At 26.7% G+C, this 14,458-nt stretch overlaps 13 protein-coding genes and 24 non-coding genes across 37 annotated transcripts, besides 1 other annotated feature; 15 read left to right on the top strand and 22 right to left on the bottom strand. All coding sequences in view use genetic code 5, as the record gives it.

Annotated features, from left to right (window-relative positions):
• On the top strand, positions 1–64 carry EFH01_mgt22. The gene has a single exon. It is a non-coding gene; the product is annotated as a tRNA-Gln (tRNA).
• Position 65: 1 nt separating this feature from the next.
• Positions 66–130, bottom strand: EFH01_mgt21. Its single transcript has one exon. It is a non-coding gene; the product is annotated as a tRNA-Ile (tRNA).
• Positions 131–473: a sequence feature (control region 1).
• Positions 474–1,158, top strand: EFH01_mgr01. The gene has a single exon. It is a non-coding gene; the product is annotated as a 12S ribosomal RNA (ribosomal RNA).
• On the top strand, positions 1,159–1,224 carry EFH01_mgt20. The gene has a single exon. It is a non-coding gene; the product is annotated as a tRNA-Val (tRNA).
• Positions 1,225–2,441, top strand: EFH01_mgr02. The gene has a single exon. It is a non-coding gene; the product is annotated as a 16S ribosomal RNA (ribosomal RNA).
• Positions 2,442–2,508, top strand: EFH01_mgt19. The gene has a single exon. It is a non-coding gene; the product is annotated as a tRNA-Leu (tRNA).
• Positions 2,509–2,516: 8 nt separating this feature from the next.
• On the top strand, positions 2,517–2,576 carry EFH01_mgt18. The gene has a single exon. It is a non-coding gene; the product is annotated as a tRNA-Leu (tRNA).
• On the top strand, positions 2,577–3,518 carry ND1 (NADH dehydrogenase subunit 1). Its single transcript has one exon. The coding sequence runs from the start codon at positions 2,577–2,579 to the stop codon at positions 3,516–3,518; it is 942 nt and encodes a 313-aa protein (YP_009536332.1).
• EFH01_mgt17 lies at positions 3,508–3,572 on the bottom strand. Its single transcript has one exon. It is a non-coding gene; the product is annotated as a tRNA-Ser (tRNA).
• Positions 3,571–4,677, bottom strand: CYTB (cytochrome b). The gene has a single exon. It carries the CDS (start codon positions 4,675–4,677, stop codon positions 3,571–3,573), a length of 1,107 nt encoding a protein of 368 aa, YP_009536331.1.
• ND6 (NADH dehydrogenase subunit 6) lies at positions 4,677–5,111 on the bottom strand. The gene has a single exon. The coding sequence runs from the start codon at positions 5,109–5,111 to the stop codon at positions 4,677–4,679; it is 435 nt and encodes a 144-aa protein (YP_009536330.1).
• Position 5,112: 1 nt separating this feature from the next.
• On the top strand, positions 5,113–5,175 carry EFH01_mgt16. The gene has a single exon. It is a non-coding gene; the product is annotated as a tRNA-Pro (tRNA).
• On the bottom strand, positions 5,173–5,237 carry EFH01_mgt15. Its single transcript has one exon. It is a non-coding gene; the product is annotated as a tRNA-Thr (tRNA).
• A 1-nt stretch (position 5,238) lies between these two features.
• Positions 5,239–5,517, top strand: ND4L (NADH dehydrogenase subunit 4L). The gene has a single exon. It carries the CDS (start codon positions 5,239–5,241, stop codon positions 5,515–5,517), a length of 279 nt encoding a protein of 92 aa, YP_009536329.1.
• On the top strand, positions 5,511–6,832 carry ND4 (NADH dehydrogenase subunit 4). Its single transcript has one exon. A coding segment is annotated over exon 1 (1,322 nt).
• EFH01_mgt14 lies at positions 6,831–6,894 on the top strand. Its single transcript has one exon. It is a non-coding gene; the product is annotated as a tRNA-His (tRNA).
• Positions 6,894–8,558, top strand: ND5 (NADH dehydrogenase subunit 5). The gene has a single exon. The coding sequence runs from the start codon at positions 6,894–6,896 to the stop codon at positions 8,556–8,558; it is 1,665 nt and encodes a 554-aa protein (YP_009536327.1).
• A 2-nt stretch (positions 8,559–8,560) lies between these two features.
• Positions 8,561–8,618, top strand: EFH01_mgt13. Its single transcript has one exon. It is a non-coding gene; the product is annotated as a tRNA-Phe (tRNA).
• EFH01_mgt12 lies at positions 8,616–8,681 on the bottom strand. The gene has a single exon. It is a non-coding gene; the product is annotated as a tRNA-Glu (tRNA).
• On the bottom strand, positions 8,681–8,733 carry EFH01_mgt11. The gene has a single exon. It is a non-coding gene; the product is annotated as a tRNA-Ser (tRNA).
• Positions 8,731–8,797, bottom strand: EFH01_mgt10. The gene has a single exon. It is a non-coding gene; the product is annotated as a tRNA-Asn (tRNA).
• Positions 8,797–8,857, bottom strand: EFH01_mgt09. The gene has a single exon. It is a non-coding gene; the product is annotated as a tRNA-Arg (tRNA).
• EFH01_mgt08 lies at positions 8,856–8,917 on the bottom strand. The gene has a single exon. It is a non-coding gene; the product is annotated as a tRNA-Ala (tRNA).
• A 6-nt stretch (positions 8,918–8,923) lies between these two features.
• On the bottom strand, positions 8,924–9,262 carry ND3 (NADH dehydrogenase subunit 3). Its single transcript has one exon. It carries the CDS (start codon positions 9,260–9,262, stop codon positions 8,924–8,926), a length of 339 nt encoding a protein of 112 aa, YP_009536326.1.
• On the bottom strand, positions 9,262–9,319 carry EFH01_mgt07. Its single transcript has one exon. It is a non-coding gene; the product is annotated as a tRNA-Gly (tRNA).
• A 7-nt stretch (positions 9,320–9,326) lies between these two features.
• COX3 (cytochrome c oxidase subunit III) lies at positions 9,327–10,105 on the bottom strand. The gene has a single exon. A coding segment is annotated over exon 1 (779 nt).
• ATP6 (ATP synthase F0 subunit 6) lies at positions 10,105–10,773 on the bottom strand. The gene has a single exon. The coding sequence runs from the start codon at positions 10,771–10,773 to the stop codon at positions 10,105–10,107; it is 669 nt and encodes a 222-aa protein (YP_009536324.1).
• Positions 10,767–10,922, bottom strand: ATP8 (ATP synthase F0 subunit 8). The gene has a single exon. It carries the CDS (start codon positions 10,920–10,922, stop codon positions 10,767–10,769), a length of 156 nt encoding a protein of 51 aa, YP_009536323.1.
• Positions 10,923–10,982, bottom strand: EFH01_mgt06. Its single transcript has one exon. It is a non-coding gene; the product is annotated as a tRNA-Asp (tRNA).
• EFH01_mgt05 lies at positions 10,981–11,050 on the bottom strand. Its single transcript has one exon. It is a non-coding gene; the product is annotated as a tRNA-Lys (tRNA).
• Positions 11,050–11,725, bottom strand: COX2 (cytochrome c oxidase subunit II). The gene has a single exon. A coding segment is annotated over exon 1 (676 nt).
• Positions 11,726–11,728: 3 nt separating this feature from the next.
• COX1 (cytochrome c oxidase subunit I) lies at positions 11,729–13,267 on the bottom strand. Its single transcript has one exon. It carries the CDS (start codon positions 13,265–13,267, stop codon positions 11,729–11,731), a length of 1,539 nt encoding a protein of 512 aa, YP_009536321.1.
• On the top strand, positions 13,260–13,319 carry EFH01_mgt04. Its single transcript has one exon. It is a non-coding gene; the product is annotated as a tRNA-Tyr (tRNA).
• On the top strand, positions 13,319–13,379 carry EFH01_mgt03. Its single transcript has one exon. It is a non-coding gene; the product is annotated as a tRNA-Cys (tRNA).
• EFH01_mgt02 lies at positions 13,371–13,432 on the bottom strand. Its single transcript has one exon. It is a non-coding gene; the product is annotated as a tRNA-Trp (tRNA).
• Positions 13,433–13,435: 3 nt separating this feature from the next.
• Positions 13,436–14,395, bottom strand: ND2 (NADH dehydrogenase subunit 2). Its single transcript has one exon. The coding sequence runs from the start codon at positions 14,393–14,395 to the stop codon at positions 13,436–13,438; it is 960 nt and encodes a 319-aa protein (YP_009536320.1).
• EFH01_mgt01 lies at positions 14,395–14,458 on the bottom strand. The gene has a single exon. It is a non-coding gene; the product is annotated as a tRNA-Met (tRNA).

Genomic DNA, 14,458 nt, shown 5'->3' with positions numbered 1-14,458 from the left:
TTTTTGGTGTAAGGGCACATTAAATTTTGATTTTAAAAGGGATGATTCAATTCATCAAAATTAAATAATAAAAGTACAAATTAATACATAATTTATCCTATCAAGATAATCCTTTTTCAGGCATTTTATTTTATAAAAGTTGTTTTATCGTTATTTTTAAATATTATTCCATCTAATTTCAAATTGGGAGCACCCAGACACAAATCACATTTAATTGTAGTAATCCTAAATGCAGCTTCTATTGAAGCAAGGTTTTTGTTGAATTTCATTTAAGCTACGCCAACTAAGAGAAAGAGTTAAAAATTAAAGTAAAAGGCCTAAAAAATTGAAAAGTGGATTTAATGGTTTACTCGCGTAAACATCACGATCTGTAATATATTCATTCTATTTTATTAAAGTTAACAACGGTATTGAAATATGTATATTATCCTTTATACCTATAGAAAGTAAAAAAAACTATAGGAATAAAGGATATTTATATGGTAAATAAAATTTTTTTTAAAAAAGCTTTATGTATTTAATTGATACTTTATTTATAGAAGTTTATCTTTTTCATTTTTGTTAAAAATAGTTTTTTAATTAATTCTGGCGAAGCCTGTGCCAGCCGCCGCGGTTATTCAGGCAGAGTAAAAATTTTATCTTTAATTAAAAAATTAATTTTTTTAATTAAAAAAATTAAGGTGAAATTTTTTTTAGTTTTAAATTGATTGATTTTATAAAATTTATTTGTAAACTAGGATTAGATACCCTATTATTAATATAAGGTGAAATTGGGAGTAATTTTTAGGTTATTAAATCTTAAGATTTTGGCGGTATTCTAAGCTTTTTAGAGGAATTCATTCTTTGATTGATAAAACTCAAAAATCTTACTTAATTTAGTTAAGTCAGTTTGTATATCGCTATCATTTATAATTATACTATTTGGTTATGATTTTAATTATTTTTTTTAAAAATGTTAGGTCAAAATGCAGTGTAAAATTAAGGTTGAAATGGGTTACATTTATTGATATATGGTTTATTTGAAATATTATTAAGGATTTAATAGTAAGTTAAAATTATAATGTTTAACTGAAAGAAGCTCTAGGATATGCACATATCGCCCGTCGCTCTCACTTGTGAGATAAGTCGTAACAAAGTAAAAGTACCGGAAGGTGTTTTTTGGGATGTAATCATTATATTGATATTTCATTTACAATGAAAAAGTGCTATGTAGGCCATTCTAATAAAGTGGAGATTGTTAAAATTTTATTTATTAGGGATTTTTATTTATATCATGCGTGAGGTTATTTTGGAACGATAGATTAATGTACTGTTATGGAACTTTGAAAAAATTATAGTTGTTTTTGTAAAAGTTAAATAGTTTTGTACCTTTTGTATCAGGGTTTAATTAAATTTAGTAAGGTTTTTATTATCTCCCGAATTATTTTGAGCTACTTAATGAATTTTTAAACGTTTTAGAGTTTAAATTAAGTTGTGGTAGAAATGAAATTTTAATCGAAAAATGTGATATCTGGTTATTTTTGAAAAATTATATGTTTTTATATATTTTGTGCTTTATAAGTAGATTTATATTTTTTGCTCTTTGGGATAAGCTTTGGAGTTTTATATAAAAATTTTATTTTTAAAGTAAAAGGTTTAAAATTTACTTATTTGTAATAAAAGAATTTTAATGATGTTTTTGGTTTTATTTTTTTTTTGTTTTATTTAATTATATGTTAAAAGTGATGATGTTAAAATTAGTATAATTTTTAATTTTTTTTAAAAAAATTAAGTTTAATTTAATTATTTTTAAAAAGTATAGTAACTCGGCAATTGTAACTTCTGAATGTTTATCAAAAACATTGTATTTTGATGTTAATGAAATATAAAACCTGCTCAATGTTTTGTAAATTGCTGTGGTATTTTGACTATGCGAAGGTATTGAAATAAGATTTTTAATGGATGCTAAGAGAATGGTTTAACAGGGGTTAACTTTCTTTATTTTTATTTTAAAAGTTAATTTAAATATGAAAAAGTTTTTATGCAATTTTGGGACAAGAAGACCCTATGAATTTTTTTAAGAATAGGTATTTAGCTATTTTTGTAGAATGGAGATATCTTTTTTTAATTGGTTGGGGCGACTTTTAAAGATAGGAATCTTTAAAATGATTAAAATGATCCATTAATAGTGATTATTTGAATAAAATACTCTAGGGATAACAGCGTTATTATTTTGGATAGTTCATATAGATAAAATAGATTGCGACCTCGATGTTGGATTAAGATACTTTTATAATGAAGAAGTTATAATAAGAAGTTTGCTCAACTTTTAAATTCTTACATGATCTGAGTTCAGACCGGCGTGAGCCAGGTTGGTTTCTATCTAAATTTTGAAGTTATTTTCATAGTACGAAAGGAATTGATTATATAAAATTTTTAAATAAAAATTTTAGTTAAAGTTATATTAGCTTGGCAGATTAATTGTGTCAAATTTAGAATTTGATGAGGACTATGGGTTAGTCAGTTAATAATATTGGATTAAAGTGGCAGATTAAATGCGAAGGATTTAAGCTCCTTTAATGAATTTTCCTTTAATAATAATTGTTTTTAGATATGTATTATTGTTATTAATGGTGTTAGTAAGAGTTGCTTTTTTTACGCTTATAGAACGAAAAGTCCTTGGTTATATTCATCTTCGAAAGGGACCAAATAAGGTAGGTTATGCTGGAATTTTTCAACCTTTTGCAGATGTTATTAAGCTTTTTGTGAAAGAAAGAAATATGATAAAGTTTATAAATTTGTTTTTATATTTATTTATTCCTGTTCTTTCTTTAATTTTGATACTTTTATTTTGGGTATTGTTTTTTTGAAATAAAAATCAAATTGAAATAGAATATAGATTGATTTATTTTTTATGTATCTCTAGACTTGGGGTATATGTGATTTTAATTGGAGGTTGAGCCTCTAATTCTAAGTATGCATTATTAGGTTCATTTCGAGGGTTGGCTCAAGTTATTTCATATGAGGTTAGATTAGCAATAATTTTGATTAGAGTTATTTATTTGGTTGGCAGATATAATTTGTTTTTTATAGGAGATTTTCAAAAAGTGTATTGGTTAATTTGAGGGATGTTTGGGTTATTTATTATATGGATTATTTCTTGTTTAGCGGAGACTAATCGTAGACCCTTTGATTTGTCTGAAGGGGAGTCAGAATTAGTTTCAGGTTTTAATATTGAATATGGATCGTATGGGTTTGCTGTTTTATTTATGTCTGAGTATGGTAACATTATTTTTATAAGAATAATTAGTTCAATTATATTTATTGGAGGGTTAGGATTTATATGTATTGGTTTATTATTAATGATATATTTATATTTATTGGTTCGTGGAACTCTAGTACGGGTTCGGTATGATTTGTTAATAATGATGGCTTGGAAGGTTATTTTACCTGTGAGTATTTTTTTGTTATATATTTTTTTTTTTATTAAGATGTTTTATTGTTATTTTATTTGGGTCAAAAATAGAATAGACATTTAGGGGTATCCTATCTTATACTTTCAAAGTATATACTTGAGTTTAGTTAAAATGTCTATTTAAAAATTGGTGTAATTAAAAAATATGAAAAGTATATTATAGTTAGGATTTGTCCAATGTTAATGAATGGTGGCTCTACTGGACAAGCTCCGATAAATGTTAATAGAATGAATGTATTAACGAAGATTCAGAATAAGATTTTTTTAATTGGGTTTATTGATGATGATTTAAACTTTGATTTTGTTGTGAATGGAAGAATTAAAATAATTAGAATAGATATAACTAAAGCTACAACCCCTCCTAGTTTATTGGGAATTGATCGAAGAATTGCATAAGCGAATAGGAAGTATCATTCTGGTTGGATGTGGGGTGGAGTGATAAGTGGATTTGCTATTAGGAAATTCTCTGGGTCGGAAAATATATACGGATAAATTAAAATTACTAGTGTTAGCAATATAAGTGCTAAAATTACCCCTAAAATATCCTTATATGTAAAATATGGATGGAAAGGAATTTTATCAATACTGTTAGAAATTCCTAATGGGTTTGATGAGCCTGTTTCGTGAAGAAGTGAGATGTGAATTATAATTATCGCTAGTAGGATAAAAGGGAATAAAAAATGAAGAGTAAAGAATCGAGTTAAGGTGGGGTTATCAACTGAAAACCCACCTCAAATTCATTGAGTAATTGTATGACCGATGTAGGGAATAGCTGAAAGAAGATTTGTAATTACTGTTGCCCCTCAGAATGATATTTGGCCTCAAGGTAGAACATATCCTAAAAATGCAGTAGCTATTAAAATTAAAATGATGATTGTTCCTGAAATTCAAGGGCCTTTTAAATAGAATGAAGAGAAAAATAGACCACGTGCTACGTGAATGTATAAGAAAATAAAGAAGAAAGAGGCTGTGTTAGCATGTGCTGCTCGGATTATTCATCCTAGATTGACATCACGTGTGATGTGTGATACTCTTGAAAATGCAGTTGTAATATCTCTTGAAAAGTGTATAGCTAGAAAAACTCCTGTTAAAATTTGAATAATTAAACATATTCTAAGTAAGGATCCATAATTTCATATGTATGAAATGTTTGAGGGAGCAGGTAAATCAATTAATGTTGAGTTGATGATTTTGATTAAGCTATTGGATTTCCGAAGAAGCATTAGTTAGATTTAAGAGGGGCTATAATTGATTTAATAATTATTATAATAGAAATTAGAGAGATTAATAAGTAAATTATTATAAATAGTAATATTATTAGAGGTTTTTCTGTTAAAATTTCTTGAATTTGTATTTTATTTATAGATATTATTGGAAAATTATTAATTTTTAGTATCAATAATAATGGAAGTCTAATAAAAAGTCATTTTTTGTTAAAAGTAAATTTTTTATTTGGTGTTAAACTTGTAATGTACAGAAAAATTACTAGTAAACCTCCTAAGATAAGAAGTGTAATAATTAGAATGAATCAAGAGAATTTTATAAATTTATATATCATGATTCTTATGTAGATTGTAGTTAAAATCATGATTATAACTATAGAAATAGGGTGTGTTGAGGATATAAATATAAGGGGTATAATTATTATAAATTTTATTTCAGAAAATAGTATAATTAAATATTTAAATTTTGGGGATTTAGGATGAGGTATCTTTTCTGAAATTACAAGATTTAATCAATTAAGGGTTACAAAACCTTTGTTTTCTTTTAAACTATTGTAACTAATGTTTATGTTTGGGGTGTTAATTTATTTTTTTGGTTTAATAAGTATTTTTTTTAACCGGAATCATATTTTAATTTTGTTTTTGTGTTTAGAGTTTATATATTTAGGAATCTTATATAATGTTGTACTTTTTGATGGGTTTAAATATGATTTTTTGAGAATAATCTTGTTTATAATTCTTGTGGTTTGCGAAGCTGGGTTGGGGCTAAGAATTTTAGTTATAGGAGTTTATTTTTATGGAAATGATAAATTAAATTCAATAAATTTAATAAAATGTTAATTTTAGTAATAGTATTAATTATGATAATATGCATGTATTTATACTTCTCTTTTGTTGAATTTATATTTGTGTTGTTTTTTTGTTGTTTATTTACTTTTTTTTTAGTTGATTGGTCTGGTATTTATTTATTTGTTGGGGAGTTATTTGGTATAGATATATTGGTTTTTTTTTTGATTGAGTTAAGTTTGTGGATTGGAATACTAATATTTTTAGCTAGAATGAGTTTAAAGGTTAATTTTGATAAGATATTTAATTTTTATATTATTTTGATAGTTCTTCTTTTAATTTTTTGCTTTTTGCTTCAAAATTTAATTGGGTTTTATTTATTTTTTGAAAGAGTTTTGTTTCCTATTGTTATATTAATTATGGGTTGGGGATACCAGCCTGAACGTCTTCAGGCTGGTATTTATATACTATTTTATACACTTTTTGGTTCACTCCCTTTATTTTTGTTTTTTTTATTCAATAGAGAAAGATTAAGAATTTTTTATATTTATTGAATAAATTATAGATTATCAATAGTGATAGTGCTTATAGGAGTTTTAGGATTTTTAGTAAAAATACCAATATTTTTTGTTCATGTTTGACTCCCAAAGGCTCATGTTGAAGCTCCGGTAGCTGGATCTATGATTTTGGCTGGTGTGTTATTAAAATTAGGAATTTATGGACTTCTTCGAATTAAATTTTTTTTAATTAATAATTTTAATAGATTTAGTTTTCTGATTATGAGAGTTGTTTTGATTGGCGGTTTAATAATTAGATTAATTTGTTTATGTCAGGTTGATGTTAAGGCACTGATTGCATATTCTTCTGTATGTCATATGGGTATGGTTTTAGGAGGTCTTATGAGTATAACTGGTTGGGGGTTGATTGGAAGTTTAGCTATAATGATTGGTCATGGTCTTTGCTCATCAGGGTTATTTTGTTTAGCAAATATGTACTATGAACGGTTCTACACTCGTAGAATAATTCTTTTAAAAGGTTTAGGAAGAGTATTTCCATTTTTAGGATTGTGATGATTTTTATTTAGAATTATTAATATAGCAGCCCCTCCTTCTATAAATTTAGGCGGAGAGTTATTATTAATAGGTGGTATTATAAAGTGGAGATTAATAGTAATAGTTCCTTTAGGTTTAATATCTTTTTTTAGTGCAGGGTATTCTTTGTATATATTTAGTTATTTAAATCATGGGAAAGGATGGGTGGTATATGGTGTGTTTATAATTTCAATTCGAGAAATATATCTATTATTTCTTCATTTAATTCCCCTATTATTGTGAATTTTGAAAATGGAGATATTTATAATTTGGTTTTATCTAGTTAGTTTATATATAAAATATTAAATTGTGGATTTAATGAGGAATTATCACTGGATAATTTTTTTCCAATGAGGAGTTTATATATTTATTTTAAGTATTTTTTTTTTTACCCTAGGCGTATGATTTATAATATATATAAATGTTTTAGTAATCGAATATTTTTTATTAGTTTTAGGGGATTTTGAATTAAAATTTTATTTATTGTTTGATTGGATGAGAATAATATTTGTTTGCGTGGTTTTGTTTATCTCATGTATAGTCATTTTTTATAGAAATGACTATATGGAAAGAGAAAAATTTAAAAATTATTTTTGTTATGGAGTTTTATTATTTGTTGGGTCTATACTAATAATAATTATGAGTCCTAATTTATTAATAATTTTATTGGGGTGAGATGGTTTAGGCTTAGTTTCATATTGTCTAGTAATTTTTTATCAGAATTATAAATCTGATAGAGCTGGAATAATTACTGTGATGAGAAATCGAATTGGGGATGTGATAATTTTATTATCTTTTGTTTTTCTTTTAAATTTTGGAAATTTAGATTTTTTGGTTTTTAAAAAAATATTTTTTGTAGGAGGTTTAATGCTAATCATTGCTGGTATAACTAAAAGAGCTCAAATTCCTTTTTCTGCCTGACTCCCCGCTGCTATGGCAGCCCCAACCCCCGTCTCCTCTTTAGTTCATTCTTCAACTTTGGTTACAGCTGGTGTTTATCTTTTAATTCGTTTAGATATGTTATTTTGCATTAGTGGTTTTAGATGATTTTTATCTTTTTTGGCTTTGTTAACTATGGTTATATCAGGGGTTGGGGCTGTATTAGAAATGGATCTAAAAAAAATTATTGCTTTGTCTACTCTTAGACAGCTTGGTTTAATAATATTAATTTTGTCTTTAGGGGAAACAGGTCTAGCTTTTTTTCATTTATTGACTCATGCATTATTTAAGGCTATATTATTTTTATGTGCTGGTTTTATAATCCATAGAAGATTAGGAGGGCAGGATATTCGTTTTATGGGATTTTTTTTTTGTTCTAATCCTTTAATTGGAATATCATTTAGACTAGCTAATTTATCACTATTTGGGTTACCATTTTTAAGAGGTTTTTATTCAAAAGATATAATTTTAGAATTTGTTTATGCTAATAAGGAAAATTGATTTACTACTTCTTTGGTTGTATTAGCAACTGTAATAACTTGTGTTTATTCATTGCGTGTTATATATTATTCAATATGAAGGGGTAGAAGAAAGTTGGTTGTTTTCTCTAGTCATTGGTCTTTTTGAATAGAAGTTCCAGTGTTCCTTATAGGATTGTTGGTAATTTTTTTTGGTTCGATAATAAGATGAATTATGTTTTCTTGTTGGGATTTAAGAATTATGATATTGAAGATCAAAATGGTTAATGTTGTAATTTTAGGTTTAGGTTGTTGAGTCTTTTACTCTCTATACAGAGGTTTTATTGGAATTATTAACTTAAGTAAAGTTAATGATTTTTTTGGGAGTATATGATTTTTATCAATTAGATCCGGGAGACTATCTGTGAAATCATTGGTTTCTGGTCTTTATTACTATAGGTTTGATAATGGATGGTTAGAAGAAATTGGGCCGCAGGGAGTTTATAAATTTAATTATGCAGCTAGAATATTTGTACAATGGTTCCAAGTTAGTAATCTAAAAAATATTATTATTTTAATATTTTTTATTGTATTTTTATTCTTTTAGTTCTTATAGTTTAATTTAAAATATAATAGTGAAAATATTATGATATTTGTTTTGAGAATATTTTTAGCTAAAATTGCTTTTTAACAATGAAAATGTTAGGTGTTTTAATACACTATAAAAACAAAGACCAAATGTTTCCATTATTTTAAGGTTAGCAGCCTTTAATAGTGATCTTAATAGGATTTAATGAAATCAGTATATTCATTAACAGTGAATAGCCTCTTTTTGGCTTCTATTAATAAGAGAGGGGTTTTCCTAAGTTCAGGTCGAAACTGATTGCAATTATTGCTTCACTCTTAGAATAGGCTAAAGCAATTTCTAATTGCAGGTTAGATTTTATAAATTTTAAATACTACTCTCTGGATTTATGAGACTCATTCAATTATTCCATTTTTTCACTCATACACAAGACCAATTAAAATTAAACTAATAATTGTAAATATTATTATTAATGAGCTGATACTATCAAGGTTTTGAGTAATTGGAAAAGGTAAAAGGATAACAATCTCAATATCAAAAATTAAAAAGATAATTGCGATTATAAAAAATCGGAGAGAAAAGGGGGTGCGGGAGAGAGAAAAAGGGTCAAATCCACACTCAAAGGGAGAGTTTTTTTCTTTTTTAAGGAAATTTTTTTTGTTTGTTAAATTTCCTAAAAAGAAAATAATTCTTGCTATTAATAGTGAGATTATAAGAAATTTTATTATTTTATTTTTAAAAAAACTTTCTAATTGGAAATTAGATGTACTGTGGTATATACTAATAAAATAGAATGTTCATCAATATACAAATGTATAAAGGAATAACCAAACAACGTCTACAAAATGTCAATATCAAGCAGCAGCTTCAAATCCAAAGTGATGTTTATTAGAAAAGTGGCTTAGATAAATTCGTAAAGATGAAATTGATAAAAAGGTGGTCCCAATTAATACATGAATTCCATGAAAACCAGTTGCTATAAAAAATGTTGATCCATAAACAGAATCTGAAATTGAAAATGGAGCTTGGATGTATTCTCATGATTGAAGAGATGTGAATAAGATTCCTAAAATAATAGTTATTAATAGTGCGTTTTGACTTTCGTTATAATTTTTTATTAGAAGTCTGTGATGTGCTCAAGTAACAGAAATTCCTGAGGAGAGTAAGATTGTTGTATTTAACAATGGGATTCTAAATGGGTTAAAGGGAATAATTCCTTGTGGAGGCCACATTGAACCAATTTCAATATTTGGAGAAAGACTTCTATGGAAGAATGACCAGAAAAATGAAACAAAGAAAAAAACTTCAGAAATAATGAATAGTATTATTCCTCATTTTATATTAAGTAACACAATTGAGTTATGATTTCCTTGAAATGATGCTTCTCGACAAATATCTCGTCATCATTGAATTATAGTTAGAATAGTAATTAAAGTTGCTAATTGAATAAGCAAAAAATTTTTAAAATGTATTATATTAATCATACCAACTATAAATGATAATGCTGCAATTGAACCTGTTAAAGGTCATGGTCTTTTATCTACTAAATGGAAGGGTTGGAATGTCATTAGTTTAATTCATTTAAGTAGAGTGAGGTTAATGTAATGAATACATATCTTTGAATTACAGCAACAGCTATTTCTAAAAGAAGAAGGATAATTATAACTGGTAAAATTATTAAATTAATAAGTGGTATGTTTTCTATAATGTTTCTTAGTAAACAAAGGAGAAGATGCCCCGAAATTATGTTTGCGGTTAGACGTACTGATAGTGTTAATGGTCGAATTAAGTTACTAATTGTTTCAATACATACTATGAATACTGTTAGAAAAATTGGAGTTCCTAGAGGGACCAGATGGGCAAATATATGATTTGTTTGGTTGATCCACCCGTATAACATGAATGTTAACCATATTGGGAGAGCTAGGAATGAAGATAGATTAATATGGCTTGTTGGGGTGAAAATATATGGGAAAAGTCCTATGAAGTTGCAGGTTAAGATAAATCAGAAAAGAACAATGAAAATATAAATGAATTTAATATTTTTTTTCGAGAAGAGATTTTTTAATTCATGAAATAGTAATAATGAAGTTTTATTCCATAAAAAATGAATACGAGATGGGATAACCCAATAAATTATTGGAATAAATAGTAGTGGGAGTAAAAGTCTTGTTCAGTTTAATGTAAGTGTTTTTGAGGTTGCTGGATCAAAAATAGAGAATAAATTTATTATCATTTTCACTCTTTTTCAAAAATGTTTTTTTTAATTGAAGTTTTAGAGGTTTTAAGGTTAAAAGAAAAGTATATAACGGTTGTTAAAATTACTATTATACATAAAAATGAAAAGGTTAAGATATTTCAGTTTATTGGAAAGAGTTGTGGGATTAAAAAACACAATGGTAATTTAAGAATGACAATCTTATGTTATATTTTAACTAGTTTTTTCATTGAAAGTAATTGTTTACTATAGAGTGGTTTAAGAGACCAATGCTTTCACTTCAGCCATTCAATGAAAATAGTTTAATTCAATTGAGGAAATTATTTAGTGATGTAACTTCTATAGAAATAGGTATAAAACTATGGTTTGCTCCACAAATTTCTGAACATTGGCCATAAAAGATTCCTGGGCGTCTAGCTATTGTTGAAATTTGATTTAATCGTCCTGGGACTGCATCTATTTTGACTCCAAGTGTTGGGATTGTTCATGAATGAATAACATCAGCAGATGTAATTAGGATTCGTATATTAGTATTATAAGGCAGGACAATTCGGTTGTCAACGTCTAATAAACGGAATGTGGATAGGTTTTCATCAAAATTTGGGATTATAAATGAATCAAGTTCAATGTTGAAGTCGGGGTATTCATATGATCAATATCATTGATGCCCGATAACTTTTATTGAGATTGATGGATAGAATGATTCTTCTATTAAGTAAAGTAGTCGGAGAGATGGGAGAGCAATGTAGATTAAAATCACAGCAGGGATAATGGTTCAAAGGGTCTCAATCTCTTGACCTTCTATAAGGAACCGACTTGTTATAGAATTTAAAACTACATTTATAATTATATAAAGTGTAATTAAGGTAATTAAAACAATGATTGTTATAGAATGGTCATGAAAAAAAATTAACTGTTCTATAATTGGGGAGTTTCTGTTTGGAAATGATAGGTTAGCTCATGATATCATTAGTTATTTAATTAAAATATTGATTTGATTAAATGTGTGTTCTGATGGTGGATGATTAAGTTGTCATTCAATTGATGAAGTTGGAAATTGAGAGTTAATTACGAAGCGTTTTGAGGTTATTGCTTCTCATATAATGAAAATGAAAATTAAAACACTAATGAATGATATAATTGATCCTAGTGATGAAACTAAATTTCATTTAGTGAAAAAATCAGGATAGTCAGAATAACGTCGTGGTATTCCTCTTAATCCTAGGAAATGTTGTGGAAAGAAGGTTAAGTTTACTCCAATAAATATTGAGAAAAAGTGGATTTTTAATAAAATTGAGTTAAATGATCAACCAAAAAATATTGGGAATCAATGGGTGATTCCAGCTAAAATAGCAAATACTGCTCCTATTGATAAAACATAATGGAAGTGAGCTACGACATAATATGTATCATGAAGAATAATGTCAATTGATGAGTTAGCTAAAATAATTCCTGTTAAACCACCTATTGTGAATAGGAAGACAAATCCCAGGGATCATAAAATAGGGGTATCATATTGTATATGAACTCCATGAAGTGTGGCTAATCAGCTAAAAATTTTGATTCCGGTTGGGACAGCAATAATTATTGTTGCTGCAGTAAAATAGGCTCGGGTGTCTACATCTATTCCAACAGTGAACATATGATGAGCCCATACAATAAATCCAAGAAGGCCAATTGCTACTATAGCATAAATTATTCCTAATGTCCCAAAAGGTTCCTTTTTTCCTGTTTGAAAACAAATAATATGGGAAATTATTCCAAATCCTGGAAGAATTAAAATATATACTTCAGGGTGACCAAAAAATCAAAACAAATGTTGATATAAAATTGGATCGCCTCCTCCTGCTGGGTCAAAGAAAGATGTGTTAAAATTTCGATCAGTTAGTAATATGGTAATGGCTCCTGCTAAAACTGGGAGAGATAAAAGAAGTAAAATTGTTGTAACAAAAACAGATCATAAAAATAGTGGAATTCGCTCAAGTGTTATTCCTTTTGGTCGTATATTTATAATAGTTCTGATGAAGTTAATAGAACCTAAGATTGAAGAAATTCCTGCTAAGTGAAGACTGAAAATAGCTAGATCTACTGATATTCCGGAATGAGAAATGTTTGATGCAAGGGGTGGGTATACTGTTCATCCAGTTCCAGCTCCATTTTCTACTATTGATGAAGATAATAGTAATAATAGTGAAGGTGGGAGAAGTCAAAATCTTATGTTGTTTATCCGTGGGAAAGCTATGTCTGGAGTTCCAAGCATAATTGGGATTATTCAATTTCCAAATCCACCAATTATGATTGGCATAACTATAAAGAAAATTATAATAAATGCATGAGATGTAACAATTACGTTGTAAATTTGGTCATCTCTGATTAATGATCCTGGTTGGCCTAGTTCTGATCGAATAAGAATACTAAGTGATATTCCAACTATTATTGACCATGCTCCAAATATTAAATATATTGTTCCAATGTCTTTATGATTTGTAGAGTAAAGTCATCGCGGTAAAATGGCCGATTAAGGTGATAAATTGTAAATTTATTTATGAAAATTTCTTTTACTAGGTCTTATATTTTATAAAAAATATTAAATTGCAAATTTAAAGAAGATTTTCTAAGACTTAACTCTAATTAATTTGTACTTTGAAGGAACATAGTTTTTTTAACTTAAAGTCTTTTATTAAATTAATGGAATTATAACAAAAATTAATAATTGTATAATTAAAAATAAAATTATAGTATTGAATTTTGACAGCTTTCATTTATTATTTAAATAAATTTTTAAAAAAAAAGGATAAGTTAGTCGAGTATAAAAATATAAATTAATTAATGAGGAAATAATTAAAGGGATTCTTAGTATATATATATTAAAAATAATAATTTTTAATGATATTCACTTTATAAAAAATCCAATTATAGGTGGTATTCCCCCTAATGATATAAGAAGGATGATAATGTAAAGAGAATTTTCTTTTGAAAAAGAAATTGTCTGATTAATAAAATTTATGCTGTTAATATGTATAAAGTTGATAATAAAAGCTAAAATTGTTGTATAAATAAGTATGTATATTAATCATATATTTCTGTTAAGTATAATAAGTCTAAGTATTCATGCTAAATGTGTAATTGATGAGAATGCTAGAATTTTTCGAATTGAAAATTGATTGAGACCTCCAAGGGATCCCATTATAGCTCTTATTGTGATGGCAATAAAAATAAATTTATTAACAAATATTCTAGTGATGTGGAGTGGAATAATTTTTTGAATTGACGATAGAAGAAGAAGGCTTTGTAAAGAAATTCCTTCTCTAATTTGAGGGAACCAAATGTGGAAAGGGGCAGCCCCCACTTTGATTATTATTGAACATCTGATAGCTAGGTTTAATTTTTCAATTGAAGTTGCACAATTAATTAAAAAGTTAATAATAATAAAAATATAAGCTGATGATGCTAAAGCTTGAATAATAAAGTAGGTAATTATTCTATTTGAAGATATTTGGTTATTAGAATTTATTAAAGGTACAAATGCTATTATATTAATTTCTAAACATATTCATAAAAATAAAAATGAGGAAGATGAGATTGAAATAAAAATTGATAATATAATGAATCATACTAAAATAATTTTTGATATTTTTATTAATAAAGGGTATACACCATATTTGGGGTATGAACCCACTAGCTTTTTTAGCTTACTTTATAA

Source organism: Ornithodoros turicata, mitochondrion (genome assembly GCF_037126465.1).
Source record: "Ornithodoros turicata strain Kansas mitochondrion, complete genome".
Taxonomy (NCBI): Eukaryota; Metazoa; Arthropoda; class Arachnida; order Ixodida; family Argasidae; genus Ornithodoros; species Ornithodoros turicata.
This window is presented reverse-complemented; position numbering and strand designations above follow the sequence as displayed.